The sequence below is a fragment of the Odocoileus virginianus genome, chromosome 4 (assembly GCF_023699985.2).
Source record: "Odocoileus virginianus isolate 20LAN1187 ecotype Illinois chromosome 4, Ovbor_1.2, whole genome shotgun sequence".
NCBI lineage: Eukaryota > Metazoa > Chordata > Mammalia > Artiodactyla > Cervidae > Odocoileus > Odocoileus virginianus.
The window spans coordinates 82252701-82269127 of record NC_069677.1 but is presented as its reverse complement, the minus strand read 5'-3'; the positions used below and the strand labels follow the sequence as shown (position 1 = coordinate 82269127).

The 16427-nt window shown below is 48.9% G+C and overlaps 2 protein-coding genes across 3 annotated transcripts in view; one reads left to right on the top strand and one right to left on the bottom strand.

Annotated features, from left to right (window-relative positions):
• The window catches only part of TSPEAR (thrombospondin type laminin G domain and EAR repeats), a 161733-nt gene that overhangs the window by 71567 nt on the left and 73739 nt on the right, over positions 1-16427 (top strand). The gene's annotated exons all lie outside the window — the stretch shown is intronic.
• LOC110131143 (keratin-associated protein 10-3-like) lies at positions 4617-5791 on the bottom strand. Of its 2 annotated transcripts, XM_070466864.1 has the most exons (2): positions 5337-5791; positions 4617-5198 (listed from the first exon to the last, which is right to left on the bottom strand). In XM_070466864.1, the coding sequence occupies exons 1-2, from the start codon at positions 5762-5764 to the stop codon at positions 5018-5020; spliced, it is 609 nt and encodes a 202-aa protein (XP_070322965.1). In that variant the 5' UTR covers positions 5765-5791; the 3' UTR covers positions 4617-5017. The 2 variants fall into 2 exon arrangements, with proteins under 2 accessions (XP_070322965.1, XP_070322964.1); XM_070466863.1 differs by having other exon boundaries at positions 4617-5791.

Here is a 16427-nt window from a genome sequence, read left to right as displayed (position 1 = left end):
GGGTTGAACCCATGTCTCCTGCATTGGCAGGTAGATTCTTTACCACTAGCCACCAGGAAAGACCCATGGTGTCTTTCAATGAATAGTTCTTTTTATTGGAGTATAGTGATTCAGTTATACATATATACATATTCTTTTTCATGTTATTTTCCATTATGATTTATTACAGGATATTGGATATAGTTCCCTGATCTGTACAGTAGGTCCTTATTGTTCATTTTATATATAGTAGTGTGTATCTCCTGATTCCCAACTCCTAAGTTATTCCTCATCCCACTTTCCCTTGGCAGCCACAAGTCTGTTCTCTATGTCTGTGAATTTGTTTCTGTTTCAAAAATAAGTTCATTTGTGTCATATTTTAGATTTCATGTGTAAGTGATATTATACAGTATTTGTCTTTCTCTGATGTACTTCACTTAATATGATAATCTCCATGTTGATTATGTATGATAAGGTCCATGTTGCTGCAAATGGCATTCTTTCATTTTTTAAAAAATTCCATTATTTTATATATATATATATATCTCACCTTCTTTATCCATTCACCTATCAGTGGACATGTAGGTGCTTCCGTGTCTTGGCTATTGTAAACACTGCTGCGATGAGCATAGAGATGCAAGTTTTTCTTCAAAATTGCAGTTTTCTCTGGATATATGCCTAGGAGTGGGATTGCTGTATCATATGGTAACTCAATTTTTAGTTTTTCAGGGAACCTCCATACTGTTCTCCATAGTGACTGAACCAGTTTACATTCCCACCAACAGTGTAGGGATGGCTCCCTTTTCTCCACACCCCCTCCAGCAGTTATTATTTGTAGATTTTTAAATGATAGCCATTGTGACCAATGTGAGGTAGTACCTCATTGTAATTTTGATTTGCATTTCTTCAATAATTAGTGATGCTGAGCTGCTTTTCATGTACCTGTGGCCCATCTGTATGTCTTCTTTGGAGAAATGTCTACTTAGATCATCTGCCCACTTTTTGGTTTGTTGTTGTTGCTGTTGTTGTTGTTGTTATTGAGTTGTATGAGCTATTTATATATTTTGGAAATTAAGTCCTTATCAGTTGCATCATTTGCAAGTATTTTCTCCCAGTCTGTAGGTTGTCTTTTTGTTTGTTTATGGTTTTCTTTGCTGAACAAAAGCTTATCAGTTTGATTAGGCCCTCTTTGTTTATTTTTACTTTTATTTCTATTGCCTTGGGAGATTGACCTAAGAAATCATTGATACGACTTATGTCAGAGAATGCTTTGCCTATGTTCTCTTCTCGGAGTTTATGGTGTCATGTCTTACATTTATGTTTTTAAGCCGCTTTGAGTTTATTTTTGTGTAGGGTATGACAATCTTGTCTGACTTCATTGATTTGTATTTCGCTGTCCAGCTTTCCCAACATGACTTGCTGAAAAGACTGTCTTTTCTCTATTGTATATTCTTGCCTCCTTTGTTGAAGATTAATTGGCTGTAGGTGTGTGGATTTATTTCTGGGCTCTCTAGTCTGTTCTATTGATCCATATATGATCCATGTCTGTTTCTGTGCCAATGCTGTGGTGTTTTGATTACTGTAACTTTGTAGTGTTGTCTGAAGTCCTGAAGGCTATGCCTCCAGTTTTGTTTTTTTTCTTCAGGCTTGCTCTGGCAATTCTGGGACTTTTATGGTACCATATAAATTTCAGAACTATTTGTTCTAGTTCTTTGAAAAATGTGGGTAATTTGATAGGGGTTACTTTAAATCTGTAGATTGCTTTGGGTAGCACAGCCACTTTAACAATATTAATTCTTCCAAACCGAGAGCATGGAATATCTTTTCACTTCTTCAGTTTCCTTTATTGATGTTTTATAGTTCTCTGCATATAAGTCTTTCACCTCTGTGATCAGGTTTATTCCCAAGTTGTGTCTTTTGTTGGATGCAATTTTATTTTATTTTGGATGCAATTTTAAAAGAATGTTTTTTTTCTTTTCCCTTTCTGATATGTCATTGTTAGTGTAAAGAAATGCAACTGATTTCTGCGTGTTAATCTTGTATCATGCGACCCTGCTGAATTCATTTATCAGTTCTAGTAGCTTTTGTGTGGAATCTTTTTGGTTTTCCATGTGTAGTATCATGTCATCTGCATATAATGACGGTTTTACCTCTCTGTGAATGGGTCTTAATTCTAATGAAGTCCAATTTATTGATTCTTTCCTTTTATGCTTAATGTTCTTTTATGCCCTGCTTCAAAAGTCTTTGCCTACCACAGTGTCATGAAGACATTGTTCAGTGTATTATTCTAGATCTTCAATATTTTGCCTTCCACATTCAGCTCTATAATCTACCTCCAGTCAATATGTGTATGTGTGCTGTGAGGATAGGCAAAGCTCACTTCCTCCCATGCGGATATCTGGTCGTCCAGTACTATCACCACCAGTGAAATTCCAGTGACACCCTGATTGTGAACCAAGTGTCAGCACAGGTGTGGGCAGTTACTGGACACAATTGAGTTCCATTGGTCTATTTTCTGTCATTGTACCAGTGTCTGGATCTGGTACCTACTGCCCCAGAAAGCATTCCCCTGAGTTCCTTTGTGATCACTGCCATCCAGTTCTGCACCTTTTCTTGCACTAACTCCAAGGCTGATATTCCTAGAAAATTACCACCTTCACCTAAAAATTTTGCTTGTGTTGACGCCCAGATGTAGCTTTTTCTCATAAACTCTTTTCTTTATCTTCAGTTAGTTCAGTTCTCTTTTAGATTTGTTGACATTTAAATTCTTTTATAGATCTTTTAAAAGCAAATATTTAGTGTTGTTGTTTATGTTTACTATTTCTTTCTTTGTTCTTAGTTCCTTAATTTTGCTAATTTATTTCTTTCCTCTCCTTTCTGAAGTTTTCCTAACTTTCTGAGTTGAGATTTTATTTTCAATCCCACCTACTCTGTGCTATATGTCTTTAAGGGTTTCATTTACTCCCTGGGTACTACTTTACCTAAACCACATGTGTCCTAGGGTGTAGTACGTGCTTCATTTATTTTTAGAGAGTTTGTAATTAGGTTTCTATTTCCTCAACTGGTGTGCTAAGTCGCTTCAGTCATGTCCAACTCTTTGTGACCTATGGACTGTAGCTCGACAGGCTCTTCTGTCCATGGGGATTCTCCAGGCAAGAATACTGTGGTGGGTTGCCATGCCCTCCTCCAAGGGATCTGCCCCATCCAGGGATCTAACCCTCGTCTCTTATGTCTCCCACGTTGGTGGGTGGATTCTTTACCACTGGCACTACCTGGGAAGTGGAGAGACCACCTTTGAATTCTCTAGAGGAAATTTTCTTTTAATTATTGCAAGTTTATCTTATTGAATCTGGCTCAGGAATATGGTCTGTGTAATAGCCTTTTACTTTTCTAGGTAGTTTTTTTTTATTATATTTCAGAAAGTATAGAAAATAGTATAATAAACACCTATGCATCTACAAATCAGTAACAAGTAACAAGTCTTTACATTTTGCCGAATTTAAGGCACATCACAGGTACCATGCACTCTCCACATGCCTCCACCAGGTGAGCCACTGTTCTGAGGCTGGTGCCTGTCATTCCCACGGATATTTTTGTAGTTTCATAGACATGTTTATAGTTGTGGAGTCAAAGTAGTGTTTTGACCTGTGTATATGTATTACTCTGTATGTATTAATCAGCAATATGATTTTCTTTTTATTCGATGTTACATTTTGGAATTCACACCTAGATGTGTTTCCCTGGTTCAGCTATTTTAACCACTGTGTATCCGCCTTGTGTGTACACGCTGTGGTTTACTTGTCCATTCTCCTACTGAGGGGCACTTAGGTTATTTCCAGCATTGCTGCGAGATGACCTGTGTGGGTTTCATGTGCAGACATGTGATATCATCTCCAGAAGCCCCGCCCCCCCGGGGGGCGGGTAAGGTGTGCACCCGTGCAGCTTTCCCAGGTGTTACTAACCTACTCTGAAAACTGGAAACCTTGCCTGCATCTCAGAGCAGATCTTGTTTCATATACTTCAGACCATGCTTGTTGTTCTCAAACGTGAACATTTTTGCCAGTCTGATGGGTGTTGGGGTCCGCACCACCAGAGGTCTGGTGATCCCCTAGATCTCACAGGACTCAACACAGAGTAAATCAGCACAGGGACCATGGCCTGGGGAGAAGTCGAGGGGCGCTAGACACAGGCCTCCCGAGGCCCTCCTGGCCAGGTCACACGGGTGCACTTGATCCGCCAGCAAGGAGCTCCTGGGAGACACGCCCCCAGAGAGTTTGTCGGGGGCTGGTCACATGGGCACCCTTCGCCTGGCACCAAGGCCCGGGCCCCCGAGCGAGAGCAGGTGTGCAGCACATGCCTCACAGTTGTGCAGACGGCTGCGGCCCCCCCATAGAGACCCCTCCCCACAAGCACAGTCCTGCTCCCCCCACCTGAGGACAGTGTCCCGGGCCTGCTGTGCGCTCTCCTGCCCGGGGCCGGGGGGCTCATCTTTCTGGAGTGGGGGCTCCCGGACACCACCGAAGGGGCAGGAACAGAAGCCCTTGGGAGTGACCCAGGACCACCTTACATGGGGGAGTGTCCAGCAAGGGTCTTAGTTGGAAACAACAGAAATGAACTGTGGTTAAACTGGTCAGGAAAGGAATTTATTGGAAGGGACTGGCAGCTCACAGGGGAGGGGAAATTGAAACCAGCTTAGGAACGAGCGGAGGAGCAGGGGTCGCAGCAGAGCTCAGAGGACGAGGACGAAACCAACTCCAAGCATTTATCTTCTCTTCCTTCGTGCCACGTGAGGCTCAACCCCCTGGGAGAGCTGGGCTGCCAAGCCAGGTTGTGGAGGGAAGGTTGACACGGGACAGGGTTGGGGGGAGGGGAGTCGGCACTGGAAGAAGTGGGTGTGCCATTCCCAAGAGGGGTGACCTGGCAGCCTTCACGGCAGGGCCTGGGGCGGCGACGGGAAAGCTGTCTAGGCTATCAGTAAGGAGTCCAAGGTTGCAGATGACTGTGAGCTCTCACTTTGGGGTGACCTTGAGAGGAACACTCAGCAGCAGGGCCTCAGGGCCAAGGCAGGGACACAGCAGGCCGGGCGGGAGCATGCGGGCTGGCAGAGCAGGGACACAGAGGAGGCCGGGCGGCAGCAGCTGGGCTGGCAGGAGGAGGCAGGCACGCAGCAGGCGGGGCGGCACACGGGGCGGCAGAGCAGGGACACAGAGGAGGAGGGTCTGCAACTGACCGAGGAGCAGGGGTTGGGCTGGCAGCACAAGGAGGCTGAGCAGGGGGAGGATTCACAGCACACGGGCCTGCAGCAGACAGGAGTGCAACAGACGGGCCTGCAGCAGACGGGCTCACAGCAGGCCTGCTGGCAGGGGGAGGAGGTGCAGCATGAGGGCTGGCAGCTGGACTGCTGGCCACATGAGGAGGTTGAGCAGAGGGAAGCTTCATAGCACACAGGTGTGCAACAGACTGGTGTGCAGCAGACGGGCTCGCAGCAGACGGGCCTGCAGCAGACGGGCTCACAGCAGACGGGCTCACAGCAGGCCTGCTGGCAGGGGGAGGAGGTGCAGCAGGAGGACTGGCAGCTAGACGGCTGGCAGCATGAGGCTGGGTAGGAGCTGCTGCAGGCTGGCTGGCAGCAGGGGCTGGACTCGCAGCTCACTGGGGCGCAGAGGAGGGTCAGGCGGGGGGCCGGGGTGCAGCAGCTGGGGGCACAGCAGGAGGGCTCGCAGCAGCTCTCTGGACAGTCATAGCTCAGGTCGCTGGAGCAGATGGACAGGGTGGAGGCGGCCATGGTGGAGGTGGAGGAGCTGGAGGAGGGTTTGAGTGTGTGTGTGTGTGTGTGTGTGTGTGTGTGTGAGGTGCTCAGGCTGTTGGCTTTATACCCCTCGTCTGTGTTGTGTGTTGTCCCAAAGAGGCTCACAACACCCTCTCTTCCTGATTGGTATTTGGAACCCTGTGATCTCTCATTAGTGCCAGTTTTTGTTTGGTTTTATGAGGTATTACTCAGCTTTTAAAACTCTTGAGTGTATCTGGAAGTCTGCTGACACATCCTGAGCACCTTTCAGTTCAGTTCATTGCTCAGTCGTGTCTGACTCTTTGCGACCCCATGGACTGCAGCACGCCAGGCCTCCCTGTCCATTCACCAACCTGGAGTTTACTCAAACTCATGTCCATTGAGTCAGTGATGCCATCCAACGATCTCATCCTCTGTCATCCCTTTCTCCTCCCACCTTCAATCTTTCCCAGCATCAGGGTCTTTTCTAATGAGTCAATTCTTCGCATCAGGTGGCCAAAGTATTGGAGTTTCAGCTTCAACATCAGTCCTTCCAATGAACACCCAGGACTGATCTCCTTTAGGATGGACTGGTTGGATCTCCTTGCAGGGACTCTCAAGAGTCTTTACAACACCACAGTTCAAAAGCATCAGTTCTTCAGCACTCAGCTTTCTTTATGTTCCAACTCTCACATCCATACATGACTACTGGAAAAACCATAGCTTTGACTAGACAGACCTTTGTTGGCAAAGTAATGTCTCTGCTTTTTAATATGCTGTCTAGGTTGGTCATAACTTTTATGACATTTATGACAGAACATAATATCAAGGTAGGAAGGGAGTATGTCTGCAGTAATGTGTCAGGGGTCTGCACTGGCTACATGAGAGATCCATCTAGCCTAACTCCATCTTCCCTGACTGATGCCTGGTACTGCTGTGTGCACACCTGGGGACCTGCCTATCTGTGCGGCAGGCTCAGAAATGCAAAGACGAACAAGCCGAGCCCTGAGCTGCAGTCTAGGAAAGTCAAGTTCTTGGTGCCCTGTGATGCTGTGACTACCAGGTCCAGCGCAGTATGGTGTGCATCGGCCTGGAAGACTGACACCTCACCCCTGTGGGAGGACTCTGGGGGGCACTGATGCTTCTGCCAACTCTGGGTGCTCAAATTCTCACCCTTCCTGGCTGTTCTGTGCTTCTAACAAAGGGGCTCAGTCCAGGCCTCATGACTCCTTGGAAGTCTATGAAAGGCAAGAGAGGGGTCTAGGATTTCAGTCAAATTGTGGACTGAGTTGTCTGTCTGCATATTTTGAGTTATACAAATGAAATACATTTGAACCTGGCTTCTTGTGCTCAGGTTCCTGGCCTCTCTGGAAATCCAGGAACTCATGTTATAGACTGGGAATGCATGAGATAGAGAGAGAAACAGACAGACACACACAGAGAGGAAGAGAGAAGGAGAGATGTCTGTTTCCATCTGTGATAAGGAGCCAGTGCCGGATACACTCCTGCCAAGGAGAACTTGAAAAGCTGGATAAAACTCAAGCGTCTGTTCAAAGCTTTGGAGGGCTGCTGCTGAAACTAAGAATTGAGAGGCAAACTTGTTGAATGTTAGGGAAACTATACAGAGGTGAGCCAGCTTTTCCTGATGGCTTTTCCCTGAAATGTGGCTGACGAGTCTTGGCATTGGGTGCACAGAGGAGAAACATGGCCAAAGGCTGCAACTACAATGAAGAGAAGCCAGCAGAGCTCCCGAGATCTCAGGGGGCTGGAGAAAATTACATGGGGTTTGTGAACATGGAGGCAGCAAGGACTCAAGGGGACAAGATCCCAGACAAATGGGAGGTAGATCTCTGGAAATGTAGATTCAACCCTCAAGGCATCTGCCGAGTTTCACACTGTGCAGGGAAGATACTTAGAAGGTCATTAGAAAGTCACAGAAAGCCGAGCAGTTTTTGCAGTCTCTACCAAGGAGACAAAACCCAGAGTTAGGACTAGCCAAAAAGGAACAGTTCTCAGCCAGGACCCCAGAGAGCTCAGTCCTGGGAGTGGGAAAACCGGACACAGACCAGCGCTTACAGAGTCTGCCCCCCAGCCTCACGACAATAACAGTCCTCTGCCACACCCAAGCCATCTGCCCAGGGTGCGGTGAATCTCTTCAGGAGAAGAGAAACCTTCAGGGCTGCTAGGAGTTTGCATATACAACCTCAGACATTCAATCAAGGACGAGAGTCATGCCAAGGAATAGCACCAAGAGATAAAACAGACAGTAGGAACAAACCCATCGGTGACACAGCATCAGGGCTGTCAGACACAGCATTTTAAAGTAATTGGGATGAATATGCTTAAGAAAACAGATCTAAGGATGGACAGTTTTATCTAAAACTGAAATATGTATAAAAGAAGTAAGTAGAAATTCTGGACTCAAATAATTGCAAAAATGTAATAACAGTATTTATGACTTGATAGGTGGATTTAATAGTAGAAGAGACAGCCAGAGGGTGGATTACTGATAGAAGCTATGAACCATTTAGGATGAGGTTAGAGCGTAAAAAGGAGGGAAGGTAACTGAATAAATATGGGAGAACGTGGTGAAGCAATTTCACTTTTTTTTTCCTCCTTGGAGCCCAAAATGAAAGCAAGAGATATAATGGAGGATATTTGAAGAGATCATGGTAAATATTTTTCTAAAACAAAGATTCAAGCTACAAATTCAAGCAATAATATAAACATTAAGAGAACTAAATATTAACGAAGCCACACCTAAGCGCATCATAATGAAGCTGATGAAAGTCAAAGATAAAGAGAAATTGTTGAAAACAATCAGAGGAAAAATAAACATTAACTTCACAGTTGCAACAGTAGTTTCCCCATCAGAAAAGAGGAAAGTTAGGAGGCAGTGAGAGGGCATCTTTAAGGGGCTGAAAGAAAATAACTGCAAACCTGTAAGAGCACCATCAAAGGTGAAGGTGAAACAAAATGATGCCAGACAAAAACTGAGCAAATTCCACACCAAGAGACCAACTTAAAATTAGCATTAAAGAGAAATCTCCAGGTAGAATGACTGAAAGGCAGACAGGCTTGCAGCATACAGGTGTGTGACAGGTGTGTGCAGACAGATGTGTAACAAACAGGTGTTTAACAGGCTTGTAGCAGACTGGTGTGCAACAGTTTATGCTCAGTCACTCAGTTGTGTCTCTTTGTGACCTCATGGACTGCAGCTCACCAGGCTCCTCTGTCCATGGGACTTTTCAGGCAAGAATACTGGAGTGGGGTGCCATTTCCTCCTCCAGGGGATCTTCCCTGTGTAGCAGACGGGCCAGCAGCAGATGGGCCAGCAGCAGATGGGTCTGCAGCAGATGGGCCAGCAGCAGATGGGTCTGCAGCAGCCCTGCTGGCAGGGGGAGGAGTGCAGCAGGAGGGCTGGCAGCAAGACTGCTGGCCACATGAGGCCAGGCAGGAGTAGCTACAGGCTAGTTGGCAGCAGGAGCTAGACTCGCAGCTCACTGGGGCGCAGAGGAGGGTCAGGCGGGGGCCCGGGGCGCAGCAGCTGGGGGCGCAGCAGGGGGCCTCGCAGCAGCTCTCTGGACAGTTGTCCTCCTCCGTCCATCAGGAGGAGCCGGTGCAGGAGTCACAGGACCCGGGCAGGCAGACCCGGCTGCCGTAGCAAGGTGGAGGCAGCCTTGGTGGTGGTGGAGGGGCTGGAGGAAGGTGAGGATGTGAGTGTGTGCGTGAGTGAGTGTGTGAAGTGTCAGGGTCGCTGGTTTTTGTTTCCCCTCCTGGTGTGTGTCTTGTCCTGGGGAAGGTTCTACACCCTCTCTCCTGGTCGCTGTTGAGAGCAGATTCAGAGAACAAGTGGCAACTGTTTCTGTCCCAGGAGCTCAGCTCTCTCTTGAAGTCAGCTTTGAACGTCTTTACTTGTTTTTGGCCTAGAAAGCAACCCTGGGTGGAGTGTAAGCTATCTTGTTGTTTTCACCAGTGTCACTAGGGGCAGAGGTGGACCCGTGTCTGTGGGCGCTGGGTCCTGGCCTGGTCAGGGTGAGCACTCCTGGGGTTGCCGGTCTGGCTGAACAATGTTGTGTGGCTGGAAGGTCAGAGAGGAGGTGTATTTGGTTCTAAATAAAGATAATGTGAGCCCTGGTCAGCAGGCAGCCCTGGCCCAGCGTTCAAGGCAGCAGTGACAGACCCACGGACTGGCCGGCTCACACAACACGAATGGGTCTTAGTCTGAACATCAGACGTTGGAGATTAACGCTGTCTGAGGCTCTGGGGGACAAGCTGTCCCAGGGTCTCTTAGCTCTCCCCTGGATTCTGTGACTTTTCTGGCAATTCTTGGGGTTCCATCACTTGTAGAAGCATCACTCCAGTCTCTGCTTCCATCATCACAGGGCATTTTCCACACGGGCACATATCTGCGTCCAAACTTCCCCTTTCAATGAGAACACGAGTCAGGTGGGATTAAGAGACACCCGGAAGACCTCATCGTACCTTGATTAATCTGCAAAGACCCTATTTCCAAATAAGGTCAAACTCACAGGTACTGGGGCTGGGGCAGCAGCATCTTCTCGGGACACAACCAGCCCCTGCTAAGTGCTGTCCCTGCCCTGAGGCTGATGCAAGGCCAGGCTCTGGGTGGAAGGAGTCGAGCAGGCGTCCTTTCTCCTTCCTTGGGGACATTCGTGAAGGGCGGGGTGCAGGCAGCAGATGGCCTGACAGGTTCAGAGCACACATAGGCCTTCTGCTGGTCCAGGCATGATCTGAGCTTGTGGGGTGATTTTTTTTAGTTTATTTTATGGAATAACCACACAAGGAACACAAAGAAGTCACGTATGCCCCTCTCCAGCTTTCTCTGGTGTTAACATCACATGGAAGTGTAGATCAGCTACCAAGTCTTTGAAACCAGCATTGAGACATCACTTTTCACTAGCCCTTCATGGATCACAGCCTTGTTGTGGCAACGGGGCTTGGGTAACTCAATGAAACTATGAGCCATGCTATGTCGGGCCACCCAAGACAGAAGAGTCATTCGTCAGAAGAGTTCTGACAAAACGTGGTCCACTAGAGAAGGAAATGGCAAACTGTTCCAGTATTCTTGCCACAAGAACCCCACGAACAGTATGAGAAGTTTTTCTATGAACAAGAGGCAGGTGGAGGATGTGGAGGGAGGGCCTGTCCCAGGAAGGGTCCTACTCAGTTACAGTCTCTGCCTATCAACGGACTGGTCCATTTCATCTAAGATTCGGATATGCAGGCATAATGCTGTTTGTCGAGTCTCTTCATTATCCTTTTAATTCCTCCTTTTAAAATCTCATTTTATTGAAGTATAACCGACTTACAATCTTATATTAACTTCTGCTGTACTCCAAAGTGATTCAGTTATACATATATATTTATATATTCATTTTCAAATTCTTTTCCATTGTGGTTTAATCACAGGATGTTGAATATAGTTGCCTGTGCTCCATAGTGACACCTTGCTGTTTATCCACCCTAGAGATAATAGTTTGCATCTGTTAATCCCAAGCTCCCACTCTGTCCCTTCCCCTCTCCCCTCCCCTTGGCAACCACAAATCTGTTCTCTATGTCTGTGAGTCTCTTTCCTATTAGCTTTTGAAAAATGTTCAATGATATCTCATTTTTCCTTTTTTGACATTGATACATCGTTTCTTCTTATTCCACCCCCGCCCTGATCAGTCTGGTAGAAGTTTATCAATTTTATTGATCTTCTCGAAGACCCAGCTTTGGTTTCGGTGAATTTTCCTTTTGTTTCAGTCACACTGATTTCCATCCTTCTGCTCATGGTGGGTTCCGTTTGCCCTTTAAGTTTCTTCAAGCGAAGCCTCTATGGTTGACTTGATACCATCTTCCTTTCCTCCTGGAAGCCCTGGGACCACAGACCTTCCTCTCCTTCAGCTGCATCCACACGCCTCTCTGTGCTGGCCATCCTGGTCTGTAACCGGAGGCTTGGAATGGTCTGGTCTCCACGGCTCTTTTCACTCTGATTCCATCATTGCACGAGTTTTCAGGATAATAGCGTCAGGGCACTCGCACGCACAGGATTTGGAAGCAGCCGAGCCTCTGGTTGCTGAGTGTTTGGACTTCCACCTCCTGCAGCCCGAAACCACTGCAGCCCCATTCATCACTGTCATGTTTTCACTCACCAGGAGGACGTGCGAAAAGGGAACATGAAAAGCTGGCTGGATCACGGGATAATCGCACCCTGCAGGAGTGAGCGGTGTTTCTATTGCGAAGGTCCCTGGGGCGGGTGCTGCCCCTCCATCCTGGCCTCACCCACCTCTGCTCCTGGCAGGAGAAGACGGGGAGGAGTTTCATTGGACCACTGGTGGTGCCTTCTGTGGGTGGGACCCTGCGGGCAGCTGAGCATCCTGTCCCAACCCCCTTGTCTGCGTGCCAGCCCTGCTGCCTGCGTGATGCGCGTGCTGTCTTTGTCTCCTGAATATCCAGGCGCCTGCTGAGGTCAGGCAGTTGCTGGACCCTATAGAGAACATCCGAGAAGGGTGAGAACGGAAGGTTCAGGTTTGGCCTGGTTCCACTCCGTGTGCGGACTTCCCTGTGTCAGCTGCCTGAGGGATCCTGGAAGCCCTATTACATGTTTACACGACGTGAACTGAAGTCAGCTGCTTGCCAGCCACGTGGCTCTTAGGGGACCTGCTTGCAGCCCCAGCAGCTGTCCTTTCATAGGCAGACACAGAGCCTCTCTCAAATTCACAGGAATGTTAAAGTGGGACCTACAAAGTGGCCTAGCACAGGACTGACTGCACCGGCCTTGCGGGGTGAGCGGTCCATCTGCCCATCACTGGGAGGCAGTCTGACTCGGGGGGCAGCTCCTGCCTGCCTGACGATGTTCCAGTCCCTCCCGCAACCCCACAGGAAAGGGGTCCAGGCCTCTGAGAGGTCAGGTTGCAGGAGAGCTTGCACCAAGACCATGGTCATCACTGTACCCTCTGATGGGCCCTCTGGACAACTTCCCGCATTCTGAGAGCCCTTAGCTCCGGGGCTAACGCAGACCTTGGAGGGTGACGAGGGAGGGGATGTGTCTAAGTTTAAAAGTGTGGATGCAAGAGAAGGGCTTAGCCCGAGCTGACCCCGGGGTCTCTTCACGCCTGCTGGTCATTCATTACTGGCGTCCTGCTCTCTTGACCTCCCCTGTAGCTTCCGTGGCCCAGTCACCACGCAGCTGTGGCTTTCCAGGCTGTGGATGTCCCAGGGACACACCAGGCTCAAGCCGAGACAGCCATCCCATCGAAGCCCAGCAGCCCAGCCCTGCCTCCCTCCACATCCCTTCAGCGCCTTTTAAAAAAGTGAGGAAAAGCCAATTTAAACACAGAACAGGGACAGGAACGATTTCCCCTTTTGTGCTCCATCTTTTATTTAAGTTGAAATGTGGCTGAGTTACAATATTGTTAATTTCTTCTGTACAGTGAAGCGATTCCGTTATACTATATATATACATATGCCTTCTCTTTTATATTCTTTTTCATTATGGTTTATGATAGGATACTGAATATGATTACCTGTGCTCTGCAGTGATACCTTGTTGTTTATCCATCCCAATCCCCAACTCCCAATCCTTCCCTCCCCCACCCCACTTCTCTGTGTGTCTAAGTCTGTTTCTATTTTGCAGATAAGTTCATTTGTGTTATACATTAGGTTCCACATATAAGTGACATCATATGGTATTGTCTTTGTGTGATTTTCTCCTCCTAGTATAATACTCTCTAGTTTCATCCATGTTGCTGCAAATGGCATTAATTCATTCTTTTTTATGGCTGAGTAATATTCCTTTGTGTGTATGTACCACACATTCTTCTGCTCACCTGTCGATGGATGCGTAGGTTGTTTCTGGGCTCCATCTGTATATTTTTTCCTGTTTCCTTTTTTAACCAGTGTAACAGGGGGAAATGATACCTTGTCAGTCTTTAGTTTGCTTTTGTCTGACTGATCAGGCTGTTTGGGCTGTTTCTTTCTCAGGTTGCCTGCCTTCGGGGCAACGACTGTTCTCATGTTTTCCTTGCTGGTGTCCTGGGTGTCTTGCTCCTGCTGTGTGTTAACTCCTTGTCAGTTTTAAATCCCTCCCGGGCTCTGTTCTGTGAATACAACATGGCCCATTGTGACCTTTCTTGGGCAGAAATTCTTGTTTTGATGTGAGCAGATGATCCAGCTTCCTTCTGATGGTTTGTATCTAGTGTTGAGAAAATTTCCTTAACCCCAGATCACAAAGACAGCCCCCAACCTCTTCCTCTAACTTGGAGGTCCCACTTCCCACCCTGCCTGGAGCTGACTCTGTGTGTCCTGTTCAGAGAGGAATGGGCCTGGGTTTTTCTCTCTGCTGAACCCCAACTTTCCCATCACCACCCACAGGTCAACCATCCCTCCATACTAATATACCTCCACGGTGCCTGAACTGCTGTCATCTTGCCTGGGGGTGTCTGAGCTCTCAGCTCACCCCATCACTGGTCCATCTGCCTCTCCTTGGGCCCAAACTGGACTCTCTGTTGCTCGGGCAGTGTGGTCAGTCTCACTGCCCTGCAGGGACCCCCAATTGTTGGCAATGAACTTGCTCCTAGTCCCTGAGCTCCCAGGGAACTCAATGAAATCCAGAGTGAAGAAGACCTCATTGGCTGTCTGTTCTCCCTCCCTTCCCACCTCTAATGGAGGGGCCATCTCAGAGACCATCTGAAGCTGGCCTGTGGCTCACACCTCGGCATCCAACAAAGGCAGTTGTTCCTCGCCAACCCCCACCCAACAAATAACCTCAGTCTTCACAGTCCCCGGTCCCCGTACAGGAGGCCTCCGTAAGGGATTATTCTCGGGCATGAGGAGCCATGCTTCTGGCCAGAAACGCTTTGCATACTCTCTCGGCCAACCTCAGGCCTCCCCACAGGCCTCCCCAGGATGCTGCCCTGCCCAGGTTCGGGACACAGCCAGGCACTGCCGTTCTCGAGGGAGCTCTGCGTCCCCAGCCCCGGGCCTCCTCTCAGGCCTCCTGTGAAGACACTTCCACACTCTTGCCCTTCCTTCTGCTCCCTCTCCTGCCCCGGGGCTCATTCTGCAGGAGGCTTTTGTCCCAGGGTCCCTGGCCCGGCTCCAGTGGGCTCCCTCCCAGGGGAAGATAGGGTTTTGCTTTCTGCCTTGTCTGTTGCTGTGGTCAGCTCCTCCAGCCCCAGGTTGCTCAGCTCTTCAGATGCGCTGAGTAACCGACAGGGCCGGTCACCACCCTCCCATCTTACAGATGAGGCAATTGAGGCTCAGAAGGTGCAGCGAGTCAATTGTGGGCCAGGTCTTACGAGGCTGAGGTCGGGGTTAGGACCTATGTGTAGCCAGCTTTGAGTTTATCTCTGCGGCTGATACATCCTCTTTGCTAAATTATGAGCACCAGGGGACAACTGTTTATTTTGGAAACTGGCATTTCAAGAAGGTTTTGTGGAATAGATGAAGACCACCCGAATGAGAATAAGACCCAAAGGAGAACAAGCCAGTCTATTCCACGCTGGCTCCAGCAGGCGGTCTGCCACCGTCACCTGGGTTTGGCAGAGGCTCAGGCACAGCCTGGAGTGGCCAGAAAGGCCCAGGTGTGGTCTGATGGAGGCTGTTGACGTGCGAAGCGGGGTGGATCAGAAGCTGTGCCCATGTGCCCCAGTCAAGGAACAGGTCTGATTTTCTCCGTGTGGCCCTGAACTGGACTTGGGGACAAATGTTAGGGAAGCTGATGGTCACTGACCACATTCTGGGCAACAGTGCAAAGGTTGTGGGCCGGCTTCCAGGCTGGTCACTGCAGAGGTTGTAGGGCAGACCTCTCTTGGCCGTGTGTCTATGGCTTGCCCATTGTCCATCTGTGTGTCCAGCCTCCCAGGAGGTGCTGGTGACCGTGCCACATCTATTAGAGTTATCTTGCTGGACTCCATCACTGCAAATGTCCTTTGTGAACCCTGACCTTTATGAAATCAGTCACTCAGTGGTTCCTGCATCAGCGGGACTTCCCCAGGAAGACAACACACCTTCTCTTTAACCTGCAGAACTCTCGGCAGGGTGGGGGAATGGAGGCTGCTTGGGCTGCACGGTGGGTAGTGGAGTGGTGGGGGGGCAGGGTACCAGGAAGAGGCTGTCTCAGTTAACAATGGAGGGAGAGGCTTGAGCTGGGATTAGTGGAATCCAGATCTTCCTAGTTGCTGTGCCTGGGGCTTGGCCAGGTCAAGTCTTGCCCCACAGCTAGGGAGCCTGCCTGGTGGAGGACACATATTTCTTGAAGGAGGGGCTGGATCTCTGTGGGGCCATAGCTAAAACCTTGACAGTGGGCCCACTGCCAGGCAAGGCCCGTGTACCCTGTGTTTCTCATTTTGGGGGTGAATTTAGGGTGAGCAGTGTTCATTTACAGCCCCAGGCTCTTCAGGGGCCCTTCCCAGGTACAACCTCACCCCTCACCTGGGCAACCCAAGCCTGGGGTCAGGATCCGGCTCCGGAAACAGACTCCCCTCCACCTCTGACCGTGGCATCTGTCTGAGAGCCCTGCCCCTGACATATACAGCTAATGCTCCTGCCCTTGACGTTCAGGTACATCAGAGCCCAATCCATGAGTAGTGTAGTTTGCAGCAGGTGTGCTTTCCAAAGCGAAGGCCCCCACCATGTGCCGCTTCTCATGTTCAGTGGTGGAAATGACAATTGT

Coding starts and splice junctions, on each gene's coding strand:
- LOC110131143 (XM_070466863.1), bottom strand. CDS start 5,764: ATGGCCGCCTCCACCCTGTCCATCTGCTCCAGCGACCTGAGCTATGAC.